At 36.5% G+C, this 22,571-nt stretch overlaps 1 protein-coding gene across 2 annotated transcripts; it reads left to right on the forward strand.

The window, feature by feature from the left end:
* The first annotated feature begins 7,676 nt into the window (after positions 1-7,676).
* On the forward strand, positions 7,677-10,689 carry LOC147389088 (putative clathrin assembly protein At4g32285). 2 transcript variants are annotated; one of them, XM_086418263.1, is made up of 3 exons: positions 7,677-7,726; positions 7,807-8,053; positions 8,475-10,689. In XM_086418263.1, exon 3 carries the CDS (start codon positions 8,597-8,599, stop codon positions 10,505-10,507), a length of 1,911 nt encoding a protein of 636 aa, XP_086274389.1. In that variant the 5' UTR covers positions 7,677-7,726; positions 7,807-8,053; positions 8,475-8,596; the 3' UTR covers positions 10,508-10,689. The 2 variants fall into 2 exon arrangements, with proteins under 2 accessions (XP_086274389.1, XP_086274390.1); XM_086418264.1 differs by having other exon boundaries at positions 7,688-8,053; positions 8,573-10,689.
* The last annotated feature ends 11,882 nt before the right edge of the window (positions 10,690-22,571 follow it).

Genomic DNA, 22,571 nt, shown 5'->3' on the forward strand with positions numbered 1-22,571 from the left:
GCGTAACAAGAGTAAAGATAAACGACAAATGGACACACAAGATTTACATGGTTCGATAAATTGCCTACATCCATGGAAGAGGGAGAAAAAATCCATTCTTGACGATAAAGATTATAAACTCTCTGTCCACAGCCACAAGGAACCTCATAAAACAAAACAACCCTACTTAAAAATATAATATATACCCACACAAAAAATTCGCCTTGAGGGCGTTGCCCCCGAACCCACACATGAGCCAAATCGAATAACCTGAACTTTACATCGAGAAAAGTCCCTTTTGATAATGCCTTGCCTCTTGAAATCCACACGTAATAAGAATACTAGACATCTCATAAACCCTATCCACATTGGCTTGTATTTCCTCAAACTACCATGATAAAAACTTACAGATGCCACCGTAAGGTATTTCCAATGGATACCTCTTTGCACTCCCTTTTATAAGTAGGGGTGCACCACCATAAAAATCAATGAGAAGTGAAGTGGATTAAGTACAAGTAATGTTTGAAATTTTTTGTAGGAACCAGCTTTGTCAACATGTCAGTTGCATTCTCCTTGGTGTGAATTTTTGAGAATTTTATCTCTCCAAAAGATATTCATTCTCTAATCTTATGAAATCGAACATCAAAGTGTTTTGTTCTAACATGATAAACATGATTCTTAGCCTAGTTAATTGTACTTTGACTATCATAATGTAACAAAGTATTTTCTTACTTGAAGCCAAGCTCTTCAACTGGCCCTTTTAACCATATAAATTTATTTCCTGCTTTTGTCACTGTCATATACTCAACCTCAGTTGTGGATAAAGCAACAGTATGCTACAAAATTGATTTTCAATAAATTGGTCCTCCTACAAATGTGAACACATAGCTAGTCATTGACCTCCTAGGGTCAAGATCCTCTACATAATCAACATCCACATAACTCACAATTTTAATTGCTACCCCATTATGATCAAACATGATCCCCAAATCCTGTGTGCCTACTAAGTATCTTAGAATCTACTTCACTACATTCTAATGTTCTTTTCTTGGATTAGCCATACACTTGCTGATTACACTAACTATATACAAGCTTAGTACACACCATCAAATACATAAGGTACCCAACTTCATTAGCATACGACACTTGAGACATATGTTGCACCTCATCATATGTGGTTGGACACAATTGTGATGTCAACTTGAAGTGTGTTGTCAATGGTTTTCTCACAGGTTTTGCATCAAGCATACTAAGCCTCTCTAACACATTTTCAAGATACTTTTTCTGAGACTGCCATAATTTTCCAGTCCCATGATCATGACATATTTTTATGCCAAGAATTTTCTTGTTGCCCCTAGATCATTCATATCAAATTCACCACTCAATAGAGACTTCAACCTATTGATCTCACGTTTACTATTTGTAACAACTAATATATCATCGACATATAAATTAAGCATTTTAAGGGAACTATCAAAAATTATTTTGTAATAAACACAACAATCATACTTACAACACGTATACCCATATGTTACTATGAATGAATCAAAACTTTTGTACTATTGTCGAAGAGACTATTTTAGGCTATACAATGACTTCTTAGTCTGTACGCAGTCCTCCTTGCATGGTTCCTTGAAACCTTTAGGTTGCCGTATGTAGATACATTCATCTAGATTTCCATGGAGGAAAGCTATCTTCACATCAAGCTATTCCAACTCCATATCATGCATTACCACCATAGCGAAGATTGCTCAAATGGATGTATATTTCATGACTGACGACAAACTATCATTATAGTCAATTCCTTTTCTCTATGAGTAATCTGTAGTTAGTAATTGTGCCTTGTATTTTTTAACTTCTTTTTCTGAGAATACTTCTTTCTTGTGGTATACTCACTTACAGTTTACAACTTTATCTCCTTTGGGCAATTTCACAAAATCCCAAGTTTCATTCTTTCGTAGAGATTCCATCTCTTTTGACATTGTAACTAATTATTTTCATCGTTTTTACTGCTAACTGCATCTTTGTAAGAAAATAGATCTCCATTAGCTATTAAGGAAAAAAGTAACCATGTTTTCAAAACTATACCTTTGCAATTCCTTTTGAACATGTCTTTTTTTTCTCTAACCAATGAATAAAACTCTTCTTATAGCTATTGTGGATCAATCTCAAGCTCTTGAGTTTTAGCTCTTTCCATAGATGATCTATTTTCATCAAACTCCATCTCAACTATTTGTCTCTAACCAATGAATAAGACCACTCTTATAGTTGTTGTGGATCAATCTCAAGATTTTTAGTTCTTTCCATGGATGATTTGTCTTCATCAAACTCCACCTCAACTATTTATTTCAAATTGTCAACTTGAAATTCATTCTTCTTTAACATGTATGTTTCATCAAATACTACATCTCCACTCAACATCTTCTTTTTCGAAATTGGATCCCAAAACTTGTAACCTTTAACTCCATTTTTAAAATCAAGAAATATGCATTTTCTTGATCTTGGATCCAATTTTGATCGTTTTCCACTCGGCACATGCACATAAGTAGAATGAAAAAAAGTTTTAACAATTAAAAATTTTACTAGTTTACCTAACCAAAGCCCCTTTGGAATTTTGAAGTCAATGGTTGCAAATGGAGATCGATTGGTGATGTAATATGCCATGTTTACTATCTCGCCCAAAGATGATCTATCTTCATCAAACTCCACCTCAACTATTTGTTTTAAGCTATCAACATGAAATTCATTCTTCTTTAACATGTATGTTTCATCAAATACCGCATCTCTATTCACAATCTTTTTTTTGAAATTGGATCCCAAATCCTATAACTTTTAATCTCTTTTTCAAAATCAAGAAATATGTATTTTCTTGATCTTGGATCCAATTTACTAGTTTAGTTAGCCAAAGCTCCTCCGGAATTTTGATGTCAATGGTTGTGGATGGAGACTAATTGGTGACGTAGCATGCCGTGTTCATTGTCTTACCCATAAAGTTTTTGACAAACCTGCATTCAGTTTCATGCATCTAGCATTTTCTTACAATGTTATGTTCATCTTCTCTACAACCTCGTTCTATTGTAGGATTTTCTTGACTATGAAATGATGAGTGATCTCTTCTGAATTACATAACTCAATGAATTTTGAATCCTTATACTCAAATTCATTGTTTAATATGAGATATTTTATTTTTCTCCTTGTATGATTTTCAACATTTACTTTCCACTATTTGAACCTGTTGAAAACATCTGACTTGTGCTTCATAAAATAAATGCATACCTTTCTAGAGTAGTTGTCAATAAAATTGATAAAATATTGTGTGCCACTATGTGAAATATTATCATTAGCCCCCAAACATCTGAATGCGCGTAGTAAAGAACACCTTTGTTGGTATGAGACGCTGCCTTGAAATTGATTCAGTACTGCTTTTCATACACATAATATTTGCAGAAATTTAACTTGCATGATTTTACTCTTTTCAACAAGTTTTTTTTTATAGAGTTCAATTATGTTATGTTCTTTCATATGCCCGATGTGCATATGCCACAATGTTGTGTCGTTTGTGGAGGCTTATGTTGGTGTGGAGACTGTAACTCTACCTACAACGATGTTCCCAATTAGCCTGTACAAGTTCCCAACTAGCTTGTATAAGTTCTAAACCTTCTGCCTTTTCATGATCACCAAAGTACCCTTTGTTATTTTTATTACTCCACCTTTTTCCAAAATAACTGCAACCCAGTGAATCTAATGTACATAAGGAAATTAGATTTTTCTTCAATTCTGGGACATATCTGACATCAACAAGGGACCGCACAATACTATCAAACATCTAGATTTTAATCATGCATATTCCAATGGCTTTACAAGCAATATTGTTCCTTATTAGAAGAATATCACCATTGTAATGTTTAAATGAATCAAACCAGATCTTATTTGGGTACATGTGGTATGAATAACCAAAATTCAAGACCTAGGAATCTATTAGAAAATTGATACCTGAAAATACTGATAAAGGATCTCCATCAACATCAATGTCTTTTGATTTATCTTCATTGATACTAGATGAATCTGAAGGTTTTTTGTTCTTCTTATCTTATAGATCCTGTTTTAGAGCTTTACAGTTTCTCCTGTAATACCCCATCTTGTGATAGTAGTGATATTCCACATCTTTCACAGCTGGTCGTGACTTAGACCGAGACTTTTTTCTACCAAAACTCTTACCCCTTTCCTTATTTTTATCACGTTGTGATTCAGATTTTACCACTAGTCATTTTACTTAGGTATCATTACCAACAAACTTCCTCCTATTTTGATGAGATAAAAGAACTCTAGTTACCTCCTCTAGGTTGAAAGTTTCTTTCCCATACAACAAGGTTGTCACTAAATGGTTAAAGGAATTGAGGAGCAATGCCAAAATAACTATCACTTTATCCTCTTCTTCAATTTTAACACTAAAATTCGTCAATTGCATGTTTAAACTATTGAACTTGTTAAGATGTTCTAATAGATCTATACCCTCTTGCATCTGTAAACTATAAACTTGTTTCTTCACATACAACTTGCTCATTAGATATTTTCCCATGTACACTCACCAGTTTCTTCCATATAGCCTCGACTTTTTCTACGTTGATCACATTGTGGATGATTTCATTCGATAGATTGAGATAAATTGCACTGACTACCTTCTTGTCCATCTCTTCCCAATCATTATCATCATCAATTTTTGTAGGTTTTATATCTTTATCTGCCAGTGCCTTGTAAAATCCTTATTGAATAAGGATATCCTTCATCCTCATCTACTAGAGAAAAAAAAAATCTTTTTGTCAGTTGAACTTCTCGACCTCCAACTTTGTGCGTCATCTTCGTGATTCAAGAATATTCCCTACCTTTGATGTCACTTGTTGTGCGGAAGTGTAACAAGAATAAATATAAAAGAACAAATAAACACACAAGATTTACATGGTTCGAAAAATTTCTTACATCCACAAAGGAAAATGAGAAAATTCCACTATCCAAGATAAATATTACAAACTCTTAGCCCACAACCGCAAGGAACCTCACAGAGAAGAAATATAAAGAAACCATATTTGAAAATATAATATATACCGAAAAAAATTTGTCTCAAGGGTGTTGCCCTTGAACCCTTGCATGAGTCTAGTTGAGTAACCTGAACTCCGCATTGAGAAATGTCCTTTTTGATATTACCTTGCCTTTTGAAGTCCAAGCCTAATAAGAATACTAGACACCTCACAACAATTATACTATTGTTGTCTCCAATCATAATACTTAGCAATATTAATTATAATATTTGTTTTTAGGAGATACAGAACTAATAATTATTTAATAATTAAAAAAAATACTAATTAAAATGATGTATTGTAGACACCCCATTTTTTTCACTCGCTTGATTAATCAATTCGTTAACTCGATTATGACAGTTCCTGATGATGGATGAATATTCTAAAGTTTTTTATTTGTTACTAAATGTGTTTCCCAAGCTCATATGAGATATTTCATGCAAATAAATTTTAGAAACCACATTATGCTATGAAAATATGACCAAAAACATAAAAATCATCATTTTGAGACTAAAACAAGCTTTATGAGAAAAATCACTAAAAAATGATCAAATTATCAAAATACCTATGACACTAGAACACCCCTAGAGGCTACATTACGTTTAGAAAAATATTTTTGAATACAGAAACAATAAACTAAAATTAAATAAACTATTTCACTAATTTTCACAAAATTTAATAAAATTATCAAAATATCCCTCATAGGGTCTACGATCATTTCACGTCAAAAAATCATAAGTGACACAAACCCATATTCTCTTTAAATTCCTTACGAAAAATTGATTTCGAAATATCCCAAAATGTCAAAAAATGACATCCCAACTCAAAAGTCCTCTTTGAGGGTAAAACGATAATTTTTCAACCCTAAAATTTGAAGATCTGAAATTAATAATTAAAATATTAATTAATGTAAAGTAAAATCTTAATAAATCAATTTAAAATTGTCAAACAAATAAATACAGTTAATTAAGCCTATGGGTCAAGTTTCAAGTGGTAACCTATTTATTTAAGTGGGGGCACCTAATATTTAATAAAGAACCTTTCATTGAGGGTTTTAAAGAATTCAAAATAATTTAATAAATAACTTTTCATTGGGGATTTCTCCAAAAATTTTAAAAATTTATTCTACGTAAGTCAAAAAATTAAAATATAAATAAAAACTAATTAAAATTGTATCTAAACCACTTAACAAATTAGTTAAAAATAAAAATTATCTTAAAGAGATCTAATCAAATCCTAATCTTATCAATAAAATTATTTAAAAAGGAGACTCTACCACATAATTTCAGAGGTCTGGAGCAATCTTAGAAAATAAAGGTCAAAAAGTCTTTAAAACCTTCTTAAAACCCTAAATTTGAAACCTCAAGTCAATACCTAACCCTCAAGTCTTAATTTTCAACCTAAAAAGACTTAGAAACCCTCAAAAACATCATAAAAAATCTAGACAAGCATCCAAATCTATAAGAAGAAAGTCTCATTTTGAATATCGAAAGCAAATCTAAAAACGAAAATAAAATGAGAAGATTAACACTAGGAACGCTCATTGCCAGTTTTTGAGGGAACTAATCTTTGTAATTATTCGAGTAAAAAAAAAGGTAATTTTTTATTTTATTTTTATTATGAATTTAGGCCATTTTTTGTACTGTAAATATTTGAAAGGAGTAGAGACCGGCTTTCATAGGACAAGATTGGTGCCTAATACCTTCTAATCTCGTAACTTGATCCCCGTACCCATAATCTATTTGTAGCTTAGTGTTCTTTATTTATTTATAATCATATTTTATTCCAAGATTATAAAATTAGGTAGCAATTGCCAAAAAAGAAAAATCATATCCGCACATGCGGATCAATGACGCTTTCATATATGAAAATTGATTCTTTTATGTGAGTGTATTTTCAACATTTGGGAAACAAGTTCCCCAAATATTGAGAATGGGGATTGAAGATTCGCTCTAATTGCATCGGAGCGAGGTTTGATAGCGAGAGTAACACCTCTAATACAAGGATTTGTTCACTAATATGTTAACATACATTAATATTAAAAATGTATATTAATTGGATTACGAGTCTAGATTCCAACCTGACTTTGACCCTAAACATAAATCAGGCCAACCCAGTCTAGTACAATAACTAAACGAACCCAATTACATTACCCAAACCCACGACAAGCTAGAAATTGTTTCTATTGAGCTAGTGGTGGTTCTCCATGGGTGGACACCAACCATGGCTTCAAATCTGATCCAAGAGTGAGATGACTCATATCGTTTAAGACCGAGTAAGATATTCAATACAAATAATCTCACACACATTCTTATTTGACAATCAAGATGACTACGATGATATTTTAAATATTTTGGCTGAGTTAATCAGGATTTTGTATTTTTTAATTAAAATAATTATTTTTTTATAATTTAAATGTTTAGTGTCTAAATAAAATCATCCTCTTTATTTTATGTAAATCGAGCAGTAGAAAGGTCAATTTCCTCCAAGATGAGACGACTCGGACGAATCAACTCGGTATCCGCTGGAGGCGAGATGAGACGAAACACCGACTTCTAGAACGCCTTTTAAGTACATCTCATCATTAAAGATTGTTAAAAGTTCTCATTCAACAGAATCACACTTCTCAGATTCCGACACAAACACCGACGTATCCGATAATATATCTAGAGGTACCAATTCTACGGTTGAGATTAAATCGAACACGACGGACTCGAAGACACAATTTAAATCAAATTTTGTAACCTTGCAGGCTCCGCGTTTGCATTCAAGCAAAGACTATTTCTTCAAAATTTCAAAAGCAGAAATCTAGAGACCTAGAACAGGCGGAAGAAATCTTGGAGCACCAATTGTCATACGCGCCTTAGTCAATCCGATCTCTTCTTCGATTTGATCCTACGGTTTTCTTCGTCGTCTTCGTTGAAGGAGGTCAATTAGATCGAACGTTGTCTTGTTAGATCTGAACTAGTCTCTGTGTAGATCGAGACAATCAAACTAAGGTATATATTTTTTTGGATCTTACCCAATTCAGCTTTTATTAGATCTATTTTCACTTAATTTGTTGGAGATTTTAATAAACTGCGGTGGACTGATTTAGAGTTGAGATCTCTCTATAGGATGTTTTAGATTTTTGTTAATTAAGCTTCTTTTAGATCCATTGTGAATTAATTAATTTGAGAATTTGAGAAACGTTGGTGGATTGATTTAGATTTTAGAGTTGAGATCTTCACACTGTTTTGGATTTTTGTTTGATCTTTACCAAATTCAGCTTCAATTAGATCCATTGTCTCTTAAATTTATTAGAGAGTTTAATAAATTGCAGTGGGTTGCTTTAGAAATTATAATTTAGATCTACATGAGATCTAGTTAGATCTAAATTTTAAAATTTTAGGCTGATAAGTAGTGAATCTGTCCAACCAGGTGATGGTAGTGTTGGTGGATTGATTTGGAATTGAGATCTCTTTACGATCTTCGTAGATCTAAATTTTAAAACTTCAGACTGAGAAGAAGTGAATCAGTCAAACCAGGTGGTGGTGGTGGAGATGTCTTCGAGCACGATCAGAAAGGCAATTGGAGCGGTCAAAGATCAGACTAGTATCGGAATAGCAAAAGTAGCTGGCAATGCAGCACCGGATTTGGAAGTTGCAATCGTCAAGGCGACGAGCCACGATGATGATCCAGCGGATGAGAAGTATATTCGGGAGATCTTGAACCTTACTTCTTATTCGAGAGGTTATGTCAACGCCTGTGTCGCAAACATATCTAAGCGTCTGGGGAAGACTCGGGACTGGATCGTGGCACTCAAGGCGTTGATGCTTGTGCAACGCCTATTGGCAGAAGGAGATACGATATTTCAACAGGAGATACTGTATGCAACTCGAAGAGGGACTAGACTTCTTAATATGTCGGATTTTCGTGATGAGGCTCACTCAAATTCGTGGGATCATTCGGCTTTTGTTCGAACTTATGCGTTTTATCTTGATCAGAAGCTCGAGTGTATGCTGTTTGAGAGGAAACTGGGTGGTGGTGGAAGTGGCAGTGGTGGGGATGATCGGTTTGGGCGGAGAGAGGATCCATGGAGGTCACCACCATCACGGCCTTATGAATCTGGTCATGGAGGAGGGTTTAGGGACGAACCTAATTACGGAACAAGGCCTCCTCAGCGATCACGATCTTATGGGGATGTGAATGAAGTGCAAGGACGGGAGGAAATTAGGGCACCTACCCCTCTTAGGGATATGAAACCGGAGGGTATCTTTGGCAAGATGAATCAGCTTCAGAAACTTCTTGATCGGTTCTTGGATTGTCGTCCCACGGGTACGGCTAAGAACAGTAGGATGGTACTTGTTGCATTGTACCCAGTTGTGAAGGAGAGTTTTCAGATTTACGCTGATATCTGCGAGGTTTTAGCTGTTTTGCTTGATCGATTCTTCGATATGGAGTACTCCGACTGTGTTAAAGCTTTTGAAGCTTATGCTAGTTCTGCGAAACAGATTGATGAGCTTGTTGTGTTCTATGGTTGGTGCAAGGACACAGGTTTGGCAAGGTCGTCCGAATATCCAGAAGTGCAGAAGATTACTGAAAAGCTCTTGGAGACTCTTCAGGAGTTTGTGAGAGATAGGGCGAAGAGGTCAAAGAGCCCCGAGAGAAGGGTAGAGACCCCAACTACAGTACCTAAAGAGGAGGAGGAGCCAGTTCAGGATATGAACGAGATAAAGGCTCTCCCTCCGCCGGAGAATTACACTCCTCCACCGCCACCCGAACCTGAACCTAAGCCGCAGCCACAGAAGGAGATGGAAGACTTGGTAAATTTAAGGGATGATGCTGTTTCAGCTGAAGATCAGTCCAACAAATTAGCCCTTGCTTTGTTCTCTGGACCAGCAACAACCAACGGAAATGGTTCATGGGAGGCGTTCCCATCGAATGGGGAAGCTGAAGTGACTTCAGCATGGCAGACACCAGCAGCTGAGAGTGGGAAGGCGGATTGGGAATTAGCCCTTGTGGAGTCAATGAGTAACCTATCAAAGCAGAAGGCCACATTGGCCGGTGGGTTCGACCCATTACTGTTAAATGGCATGTATGATCAGGGAGCAGTGAGGCAACATGTAAGCACTTCACAATTGACTGGAGGGAGTGCAAGTAGTGTTGCATTGCCAGGAAAGAGTGCAACACCCGTGCTGGCCTTGCCTGCTCCAGATGGGACTGTCCAGACTGTAGGTCAGGACCCATTCATGGCATCATTGAGCGTTCCTCCGCCTTCTTATGTGCAGATGGCTGACATAGAGAAGAAGCAGCAATTTCTTGTTCAGGAACAACTACTTTGGCAGCAATACGCGACGAATGGGATGCAGGGCCAAGCCAGTTTGGCCAAAATCAGTGTTGCCGGTCCACCAACCATGATGCCGTATGGGATGCCACCAGTAGGACCAGGTGGATACTACTACACACCATAGTGACTTGATACTCTTGCATTGATCATTATTGATGTTGAAACTGTTTATTTTTTGTTTTTACAATTTTTTGTTTATCGTCTAATTTCATTATGGTTCTGGTTTATACTTGTGTGTGAACTGTGAAGGAAGGGATGTTTCTATATAATCTTTAATGAGAGAGGGAAAGAAGGAAATTTAGTAAATGTGGTTGTGTCTAATTTATGAGTTGCATTGTTTGTAATCTTGAGGTCGTATACATTGGACCCAATTGCCTGTTTTTCTTTCCCTGAGTTTGTAAGGGAGAATTACTGAAAAGGACCCTCGCGGAAGGGTTTCTTTCTAAATAGTTCCTAAGTTTTGCACGGTAGCTTGACTGAACATTTAGGTCCTGCTTGTATCGCCATGAAACATCACAAAACTGCGGAAAGGGGATGTTTTTACCAACTTTGTGCACTTGGTTGAGCATTATTGAAATCTAGTGAGGTTATATGAGTTCATTCTTGATTAAATAAAATCCAACTTTCCTTTTTTTTTTTTTTGATAAGTGTAATAAAATCCAACCTTCCTTGCAATCAGGATAATCATCGTATTCCCCTCGTTTTATCGGATTAGAAATTATCATGAATCCATGCAGTCACACTTATCGAGACAACTCGAGAATAGATAGAAACTCGATTTTCAAACTTAGTCTTAACACTTTTTATTTTAAAACATTGATTTTTAATTCCAAAAAGTAGATTTGTTTTTGAATTGTGATCAAATGACTTTTCCATGTGGCATACCCAATCGGCTCCCTTTGAGGTGACATGTAGTATGTGTATATATAAATATATATGGGAAATGTTAACGTCCAAGATTTCATGGGCAAATTAGCATTGTCCAACAATTTTTTTCTAATGATGTCCCTCTTTATTTTATTTTTTAGTGAAAAAGACGAACGTATATTTTACACAATAAATGCTATGACCATTTAAGTATTTTGACTTAAATATATATTTTTGTATTAAATACTTTGACAATCAATGCCAACATAATAAAAATATTTATTAATGGGATAATAAAAAACCTTTTGGAAACCAAGTTACGCATAAAAAAATTTATTCCCAAACATAGAAATGATCAATTTTGTATTAAATCAACAGTTTCTAAAATATCCCATATTTATTTATCAAAATATATATATATATCTCATATTTTCCTCAAAACCATTGAAAGGCCTTACCAGGATCCACTAGGATTTCTACACCAAAATAAATATATGAAACAATAACTTGTAATGAAAACATTGGAAAAAGATGATTTCAAAAGGTTCAAAAATACTAGATAATTTTCCCATATATGAGAAAACAAATAGTTTTCTCTAAAAAATAGTCAATCTTTACATTTACAACCTAAAATTAATTGGATTATAATTATATATCGATCAAAATTTACTTTTCATCAAAATATTTCAGATATATCGTTAAGACCACAACCAATATGAACTACAATGAACCTAACTCCTACCTGAGGATGATTTTCTAATATCCTAATGTTATTCTCTCACATTTAACCCAATTCCAAAGCTAAATATCACTGTTTTAAAACTTAACTCAAATTCCATTGAATCGTTTTAACAAGTCAAATAAAAATATATTAAACTTATAAATATAAAAATTGACGATTTTAGGTTTTACCTCTTGTGATATTGAAATTTTTGAAATCCACTGTGGAACGCAAGATAAGAATTAGCCCTTCTAAAAATCAAAATCATTGATTGACATGATAACGGAGAATTCGATATTTTGTTTAAACTGTCCAAAATGCCCCACTCAAGACTGAAATTACTAAAATACCATTATACCTCCTTTAATAAAAGAAAAAAAAATTAGGTGAATCTACAACATTTAATCAGATCAATTTGTGGAGTTCATCTTCTTCATCGAATAACTTCATCCTTTAGGATCTTCAACATTAGATTATATCGAATCAAGTTGATTTTTAATTATTTACTTTAGGAATCATCTCATATTAGCCTTATCTTTTAATCTCTTCTTCTTTGCATTTCCATCATTAATAATCCCCCTTAATCTTCGTCATCTTATGGTGAACATGAGAAATCAAACTCAAAACCTCTCATTTAGTGCAATGGATGATGGTGGAAGTTGATGGATGTACTCAATTGAGTTCTTATGTATATTTTAAATTCAAAATCTCTATTTCGAATAGAGATTTTGAGCAATCTTTCCTCATGGCCAATGCGAGGGTGTTCCCTTACTTACTTGATATGTGTGATGTGTGGCCCTTGCACGTGCCTAGGGGAGGGTCTCATGTGCCTTGGTTCCAATCCTGCCTCATTTGGCCCCCCTAGTCGGATGTAAGTCTAGGCACCCCCATTATCAAAATAAAAATATCTCTATTTTCTATAAATAAATAAAAAAGAGAAAATAAAAGTCCGAATTTTAGTTTTGGGCGAAGGGGCAACATTGGTTTAAATTTTAAAGAAGGGAGATAGTAAACCTAATCTTACAATTGGTGGGGGATAAATCTAATATCGTCAACTTTGCAAGTGGGTCTTACCATATATCTAGTTATATTTCCTTTCTTGTTTTGACTTTTTCTTGCTCTTTTAATAAGTTTGCTTGATAACTTCTCGTCATCTTCCAATAAATTTGCGCTTATAAAAAATATATATATATTTACTCATATTTGAATAATTTTAATTTCAAAAAGACATATTGAAAATTTCATATAAATATGAAATGGGAGAAAACCTTAAGTCCCCAAAATAATTTTTATATTTTAAAACAAATAAAATAAAAATTACTTGTCAGAAATATTAGGAAAATTTATTAAAAGAGGGTTAATTTCTTCATTAATTATAAAAATAATTTGTTTTCTAAATTTACAAAAACCATTTTAATACGCTGAATTGTCCAGCATATTATGTAGACGTTGGACGATACAGCATTTTTGGTTTTGAGAGTTTGGCCCATTGACACATAAGAGACTACAGTTGAAACATTTTCCTTACTCACTAGTAATATTTGAACTCGTACCAAGGGTCATTGAACTTAAATGAATTACCAAATTGGAAATCCAACATCAGAACCCTCTAGATTTCATGGAAAAAAGCTAAATTTCATTAGGGCTGGGAATGGATCAATTCAATATCAGATCAGTACCATAACATTGTCGATCTGAAAATTTCATCAAATGAACCAAATCTGATCCAATTATGTTTTCATTTGATCCAAAACTGATCCGAACCCAACCAATTTAGAAAGTAGGGTTTTGCAAGAGAGACATTGGAAAAATTAGCATTTCCAGACACATTTTGTCAAAACCTCTTGAAATATGATTAGGATTTCTTTGATTCTCTATTTTTTTGTATGCTTGGAGAGCTCAAACTCGTTCTCAATTTCTAGAGAGATTAAGAAACCTAGTCGTCCATCAAATATAGTCTTTTGATGATAGTGGTGGCATCGCGCAACTGCATTCAAACGAAATTCACATTTCTTTGTTATTGGCTTGTGATCTTTCTCCCTTAGATTTAATGGTTTTTCACCAATCTTGCTTTTTTGGGTTCAAGGGTTGTGATCCTCGCTCCCTTGACTATCATGGAGAAAACAATTATCTTGCTTTATTGAGTTGTATCATCTCTCCTTAACTGTAATAGAGAAAATCTAAATGAGGACACCATGGTGTAATATATACATTTATATATATGGGAGCAGTTCGGCAACCCTAAAGTTTGCCAAGTTTGGTGTCAAACTTTTTTTGTAAATCACTTTTGATGGGGTTAGAAGTTTTGGAATAGGCTGATTTTTTGTGATGATGATCTCTACAGTGAAGAGATCATCCTCACAAAAAATCAGCTCATTTTGAAACTTCTAACCCTAGTTTACAAGTTGAAGAATCGTGGACCGTCTAATTTTTGCAAATCACTTTTGACGGGGTTAGAAGTTTTGGAATAGGCTGATTTTTGGTGAGGATGATCTCCTCATCATAGAGATCATCCTCACAAAAAATCAGCTAATTCCAAAGCTTCTAACCCATATTTTGAAAAATGTTTGGCACCAAACTTGGCAAACTTTAGGGCTGCTGAACCGTCCCATATATATATATAGGGAAATGTTCAGCACCCTAAGTTTTACCACACACTTTAACAAACGTTTTTTGTCCTACATGGGTTAGAAGTTTTGGAATGAGCTGATTTTTGGTGAGGATGATCTCTATGATTAGAAGATCATCCTCCCCAAAAATCAGCCCATTCCGAAATGTTTAGCCCCATGTTTACACGTTGAAAAATCGTGGACCGTCCATTTTTTGTAAATCAATTTTGATGGGGTTAGAAGTTTTGGAATGAGCTGATTTTTGGTGAGGATGATCTCCTCACCATAGAGATCATCCTCACCAAAAATCAGCTCATTCCGAAACTTCTAACCCATGTAAGACAAAACGCATTTGTTAAAGTGTGTGGTAAAACTAAGGGTGGCGAACGGGACCCATATATATATATGGGTCCCTATCCGTGGCCAACATTTTGGCAAACACTTTTTCAAAACATAGGTTAGAGGTCTTGGAATGGGCTGATTTTTGGTGAGGATGATCTCTACGGTGAGGCGATCATCCTCACCAAAAATCAGCTCATTCCAAAACTTCTAGCCCCATTTTACAAGTTGAAAAATCGTGAACCGTCCATTTTTTGTAAACCATTTTTGATGAGGTTAGAAGTTTTGGAATGAGCTGATTTTTGGTGATGATGATCTCCTCACCATAGAGATCATCCTCACCAAAAATCAGCCCATTCCAAGACCTCTAACCCATGTTTTGAAAAATGTGTTTGCCAAAATGTTTGCCAAACTGTTGGCCATTGAACGCTACTCTATATATATATATAGAGAGAGAGAGAGAGAGAGAGAGAGAGAGAGAGAGAGGAATGCTAACATCCAAAATCTCATGGGGATTAGCATTGTTAAACACTCTTTTTTTTTTTTTCCAATAATACTCTCTCGTTTTGTCTTTTAGTGAAAAATACAAGAGTATGTTGATGGTTCAAGGGTATTTTCGTCATTTTGAAAAAAATATGAGATCTTTTCTAAGTAAATATCTAATTTTCAATAAAATGCACAAAAGATATTTGGGTTATTTTTTAGAAATTTTTTATTTTTTGAAAAATATTGGCATTGTCCTAAGAATAATGTTGAAGTGACCTTACATTAGAACCTCATATTACACTTCTTAACATGAAGTGCATGGGAACCATAGATGTTTTTCATCGAGATACAAGTGAAAAAGTATATATGATTCCTATCTACTTTTAGGTCAAGAAGTACAATATGAGGTTCCAACTTATGGTCACTCCACCATGACTCTTGCCCTAAAGGGGTTGATTTTTTAGTGTAAACAAGTTAGAGCTCAAGATAAAATCTAAAATTATGACATTTTTAAGAATACTACCCATCATGAGGAATTTATTGTAATGAGGTGATAGGTTGATAGATCAAGTGAAATAATGGGGTTTCTACAAATAAGATGACAAATGATTTTATTGATTTTGATAAAAAATAATGATGGTACAATTCTCTCTATTACTCTCTAGATGAAGTGATTTCTCTGATTAATAATTGAATATTTAAAAATGATATATAATTTTCTTCTCTCTGAGCTTTGCGCTTTTTATTAGTTTAGAAGGTGAATTTGTCTTTGGAGAAGGGTTTCGTGCTTAATAATCTCTAAATATTGGTGTCCAAGTATTGTAGATTTTTGCCACTTCTATGGAGTAGGACTTTTAAGCTTCTTCTTCTCTAGAGAGGGATCTTTTCTTTTGAAAGAAAATGACATGCTTCTCTTCTTTGGAGAAAATAGTCTAAGTCTTTTCTCAACGCCTAGGCTTTGGTATTTATAGAATTAGTTAAGAGTGACTTTCTAAGAATGGTCAAAAGGTCAAATTGGTCTCTTTCCGAATTTGATAGTTATAGAGATTTTAGTAGGCTTGACCAATCTTTCTGATTATAAGACCCAAGATCAAGCTGTTTAATTAGCTTATGTGATAGGTTTTAACGACTTGATCATAAATTAGCCCAACTTATGGGCATGTGCGCTCACAACCTGATATCTATTACTTGGACAAATTAGGAATTTTAAATTTTATTAACGAAAACCCTAGTCCAAGCCAACAGAAAGGCTAAATTTAACCAACAAGCCCAAATTAGAGGTGTAAGGCCCATTAGCTGCTTTTAGGGACAAGTTTTATATTTTATGAAGAATGAAAATAATTATTCATAATATTTTAGGGAATTTAATTAACGACTAGTGTAAAATTTTTGTATCTACAAATGCCTCCTTAATGACATGTCATCAACCACGTAAGTGGTGAGTATGTATCATTGACCACATTGATGTTTGGATTTTTTTATTTGAATGTTGAAAAAAAATTGATTTCTTAATTCAAATACTTTGAAATTTTTAAAAAACATCATTGAACTTATCTTCCAAAAGCTTGTTTTCTTTTTGAATTTTGGGAAAACACCTTCTTAATGAAAATACTTTTTTGGATCTTACCTTAAAAAATATGTTTACTCGAAATACATTTCAACCATTTTTTCTTTGGAAATGCACTTTCCTTACTAAGGGGTAAGGAATGTTTCCTGACCCCACACAAGGACAAATTCTATTTAACATTTGAAAATGAACAAATTTTTTTAAATTTTTTTTTTTTTCAAACATTGAATTTTAATTTTAAATTGGATAGTTTGTTGAACGTCCTTTTTCAACACATTGGACAAGTCCAAAAATGATCCTTTTTTTTTTCAAGTCTTTTTTGGATTAGGGCTTCTTATGAAATCTAAAAAGCCATGGAGTTGGATTGCATATGTGATAATCCATAAGGGGCCCAAAAACCCTTGTGTGTGTTGGAGATATTCTGTGTTCTTGAAAAAAAATTCTAAATCCAAAATAATAGATTGTATCGGAAAGAACTTATCAATTTTGATATGGTTGTAACACGAAAGAACCATTGTCCTTAAAATCAAATTCACACCCCTTTAGGATAATAGCCACAGTGAAAAAGACTCCAATGATTGGTTTTTAAGATTCAACAGTCACAAACTTATTAGTCGTGCACTCGAAAGTAAAAAACTACAACGAACTTGATCAGTTTAGTACGAGCAATGAGATTTAGAGAAAAATTGTATTGAGGAGAAGAAGAGAGATCAGAAAATTGTTATGTATATTTCAAACACTAGGGCACAATCTCTCTTATAAACTTTGGGCCCAACGATCTACTTGATTAATAATAAAACACGTAGGACTTAATTTAGCCCAAACGAAACCGACATTACAATCTAACGATTACAGATAAAAGGAAGAACATCGACTAAGATAAAAAGGATCTACAAGTATAAAAGAACCAAACAAATTTTAGCAAAAGTAAGTCTTTCACGTACACCCACACAAGTTTTAAATCTAAGATTTGCCCCCTCATGCAAGCGCATTGCATGTGCACACATGCATTAAGGTTTTTCGACAAGTTGGCTCCAAACACAATAGGCTAAAGTCCCATGGTGCCTTAGTGTCATGGCCCTATTCTTTCAAAGCGGGGTCGTGCGGCGCAAGGGGGTCAAATCCACTTGCAAGCTTGTAAAATGATCGTACACCACACACACGTAGCTAACAAACAAGTAAACGAGGCAACACGAGGCAAAGTCCGGAGGCAACTTTGTTGATATAATATTGAATTACACGGTGCATCGCGTTACAAAAGCAATAGATGCGTTACAAGCAAATGATGATCCTATGACACGCGGGACTTCCACGGAGCTGGGCTTCAACAACGTGGGTGTAGGCCGGGGATTGGGATAGCACTAACACCCATCTTACAAAGTGTATGCTAAGTCTTTACTAGGTTTCTAGAAGGAAACATCAAAAGTAGAGGCCGGTCATACTCCTTTATTACGAAAATGCCACTAAACTAACAAGTGTGCCCTAGCATGGGGCTGACACGTACCCTAAGCTAACAGATATGCCTTGGTACGGGGCTGACATGGCTTCATAACGAGCCTTACATAGTATTACATGGGTGCTCTCGGGTGACTCCGGGGTGAGACACACCTAAACTCTAGGTGTCAGAGTACATGGCCATTACAGTCTCCCCCACCTATTCTGTAGACGTCCTCGTCGTATTGTCCCTAACAAACTCTTCAATCTTCTGCTTGAATGGTTGTAGGTTCTCTACTCTTTCCCAGGTGGCTTCACATTCTAGCAAGTTCTTCCATGTGACAAAGTACTCCATGTGCTACTGCTTGCTTGAACTGCTGCTGACTTGACGCTCGGCGAGAACTTGGTCAACAACACGTTCCGACTGGATTGTTGAACGAGAAGGTGAACGTGTTGGAATGCTACGTGCTGGATCTACATGGAATGGTTTGAGACAGCTGGCATGGAAAACAGGGTGGATGTTGCGTAACCAGAGCGGTAACTTCAGCTTGTAGGAGACCTCGCCGACTCGAGAGAGGATGAGCATTGGACCTTCATAACGCTGTAGTAGTCCCCTGTGTGCTCGATGTACTTGGTTGAACCTTCTCAACTGATCTGTCTTGAGTAGAACTAAGTCACCAACTTTGAAACGATCTGGTCGATGATGTTCATCAGCCCATTTATTCATCCGCTTAGACGTTTTTTCAAGGTAAGATCTGGCAATTTCATTGTTGTCCTGCCAAAACTTAGCAAACTTGTACGTCCTTGGACACTGTCCCTGATATCCTGAAATAATAGTATGAGGAGTTAAAGGTTGTTGGCCAGTAATAAGTTCAAAAGAACTCTTGTTGGAGGAAGAGCTCTTTTGAAGGTTGAAACAGAACTGTGCGACATCAAGTAGATTCGCCCAATCCTTTTGGTTGGTAGTGACAAAATGCCTGAGATATTCCTCCAACATGGCATTAAATCTTTTAGTCTGCCCATCTGTTTGTGGATGTCCACTGGTCGAAAAGTCAAGCTGAGACCCAAGTAATCTGAACAATTCGGTCCAGAATCTCCTTGTAAATCTTGAATCTCTATCACTGACAATGTTCTTGGGCACACCCCAATACTTGATGACATGCTTGAGGAACAAGTGCGCTGTTTCTTCTGCTGAACAATATGTCGAGGTCGGTATAAATATAACATATTTGGAGAAACGGTTCACAACCACAAGGATGGATCCATACTCTGCAACATTCGGCAAACCTGTGACAAAGTCCATAAAAACACTTTCCCAAGGCCTTTGGGGGATTGGAAGCGGTTCCAGTAGTCCGATTGGTTTGTCGCGCTCGATCTTGTCTTGCTGGCAAATGAGGCAGGTCCTCACATAATCTAACACATCATCACGGATGTTCAGCCAGTAGTATCCTCGCTCCAAGAGAGCTAATGTGCAGCGCCAACCCGGATGGCCAGCCCATGGAGTGTCGTGACACTCTTTAAACTTCAAACGGCTTTATGATGTTGGGTAGAGCTAAGACTGGGTCTTAAATAACGGCAAGCTTGAGGTCTTCAAATGCCTCATGACACTTGTCCGACCAGGACCAAGTGTGATCTTTCTTCAACAGGTCAGTGAGAGGTGCGGCTCTTTTGGAATAACCTTGGACGAAACGTCTATAATAGTTCACAAGACCGAGGAATGACCTGAGTTCTGTGATAGCAGAACGGGTTTTCCATTCATCAATAGCTCGCACTTTCTCCATGTCCATCCGGATCTGTCCATTACCCACAACATGGCCAAGAAACATAATCTGCTCTTGAGCGAATGAACACTTCTTTAGCTTGACATACAACTGATTGTCACGAAGCACTTGGAATACCTTGCGTAAATGTTGAACGTGCTCTTCTAATGTAGAACTGTATACTACGATATCATCAAGATATACCACAACAAACTTGTCGATGTATGGTCTGAAGAGGTCATTCATCAAGGTGCAGAATGTCGCAGGTGCGTTCGTAAGGCCGAAGGGCATGACTAAGAATTCATAAGCACCATACCTGGTAGAACAGGTAGTTTTTGGCTCATCTCCATCTGCAATCCGTACTTGATAGTACCCTGATCTCAAATCCAACTTGGAAAAGTACTTGGCTGCCCCAAGTTGATCAAACAAATCGGTAATCAGTGGAATCGGATACTTATTCTTGATGGTAACCTTGTTCAGCGCTCGGTAGTCTACACAAAGTCGCAATGACCCATCATGCTTCTTCTGGAATAAAACAGGCGCCCCATAAGGTGCCTTCGAAGGTCTGATAATCCAAACTCCAGAAGTCCATCAAGTTGCTTACGTAGCTCAGCTAGTTCCGGAGGACTCATCCTGTATGGCCCCTTTGCAGGAGGCTTGGCACCAGGTATTAATTTGATTTGATGATCAATCGGCCTACGTGGTGGTAGGGTCTTCGGAAGCACTTCCGGCATAACATCATCAAATTCAGTCAAAACCTGTTTTACCAATGGGGGAGTTGAACTATGGTCCTGATAATCAGGTTCAACTCGCAAGGTAGCAAGAAACTTTTGCTCACCTTTCTTCAACCATTTCTTCAGCTGAGGGGCTGAGATCATCTTTCCCTCTTCTTTACCTGTAGAAAGAGGAATGAAGCTTGGACTTTTACCTAGCAAGCCCAAAGTGTTGGCAAATGGCATCGGAACGGCCATGTTTTGTCGTAGAAAGTCCATCCCAATGATAACTCAGAACTCATCGAGTGAAACTGCGAGAAGATCTAGCTTACCCTTCCATGGACCTATCTTGATGGCCACGGACTTGGCCGACTCTTGTATAGGAGTGGCCTAAGAGTTAACAACTTTCATTCGGCTTGAATCCTTTTCGAGCCTGATATTGAGGCGCTTCGCCTCTGCAGGGGCAATGAAGCTATGTTTAGCTCCCGTATCAACCATTGCCTGGGTGGTCTTAGCACCAATCTCCACATCAACATACATGAGACCCTTACGCTGACGGATCGTCTTTGTCTCAGAGGTCTGTTTCATTGCATTCAACAGATGCATAGCTCCCATATGAGAAGATTCATCCTCATCTTTCTCACTTGAACTCTCGTGACTAGGGTCACTCTGGGAAGCTAACAATGCATTCAACTTGCTTCTTTGTGGGCAATTGAACGTCTTAAGAGGACCACCACACAAGTAACATTAAATCTTGTTGCGGTGATTGTTGGGCTGAGTACCTGTGTTCTTCGAAGGGGAGGAATCCCGGTAGGATCTCCTACTTGCACTGTGTCTAGATCCTCCATTTTTACCTTTGGAAGACTCATGGTTGCGTTCACTCTGCGAAGAGTACCCTTTTTACTGATTGGATACCTTCTTTCTATTCCCATCCACGGGAGAATAGTCCGTCAACCGCTCAGCTGCGACAATAGCAGTCGTGAGGTCTTACACACGTTGCCTCTGTAGTTCTATCTAAACCTAAGGCTTAAGCCTTTCTGTAAACGAGAACAGCTTGTCTTTCTCTGACATGTCACGGATATCAAGCATCAAGGCGGAAAATTGCTTGACATAGTCGTGCACGGTACCAGTATGTTGGAGTTGCCTCAACTTCCTGCGGGTAATGAACTCCACATTCTCGGGTAAGAACTGATTCTTTAGCTCCCTTTTGAGGTCCTCCCATGTATCGATGGAGAATTGGCCACTCTCCATCTCGGTGTACTTTTTTCGCCACCATAGCTTAGCGTCACCTGCAAGATACATAGAAGCAGTTGTTACTTTTACCTCTTCTGAATCCGGTCGAGCTGCACGGAAGTACTATTCCATATCAAACAGGAAATTCTCGAGCTCTTTCGTATCGCGGGCACCACTGAAGGCACGTGGCTCGGGAACTCGCAAGCGCGAGGGAGAAGCTTCATTACCGGTAGGCCGCTCGTTACCAATAGCTCTTACCAGGAGGCCTACCTTAGTAGTGAGCTCCGTAATCTGTTCCTGTAACGTGGCTATGGATCCTCAGGTATCTTCCTCGAGGTCAGTCATTCTGGATCTGAATCTCTCGGATCTTTTCTCCAGCGTGTTCTGGCGATCATCTATTTGCGCAATACCATCAACAATACCGGAGAGCATGGTTATCTTTTCCTCCAATACCTCTAT

Source organism: Akebia trifoliata, chromosome 12 (genome assembly GCF_017979445.1).
Source record: "Akebia trifoliata isolate Shusen 1 chromosome 12, ASM1797944v1, whole genome shotgun sequence".
In the NCBI taxonomy this organism is placed as follows: domain Eukaryota; kingdom Viridiplantae; phylum Streptophyta; class Magnoliopsida; order Ranunculales; family Lardizabalaceae; genus Akebia; species Akebia trifoliata.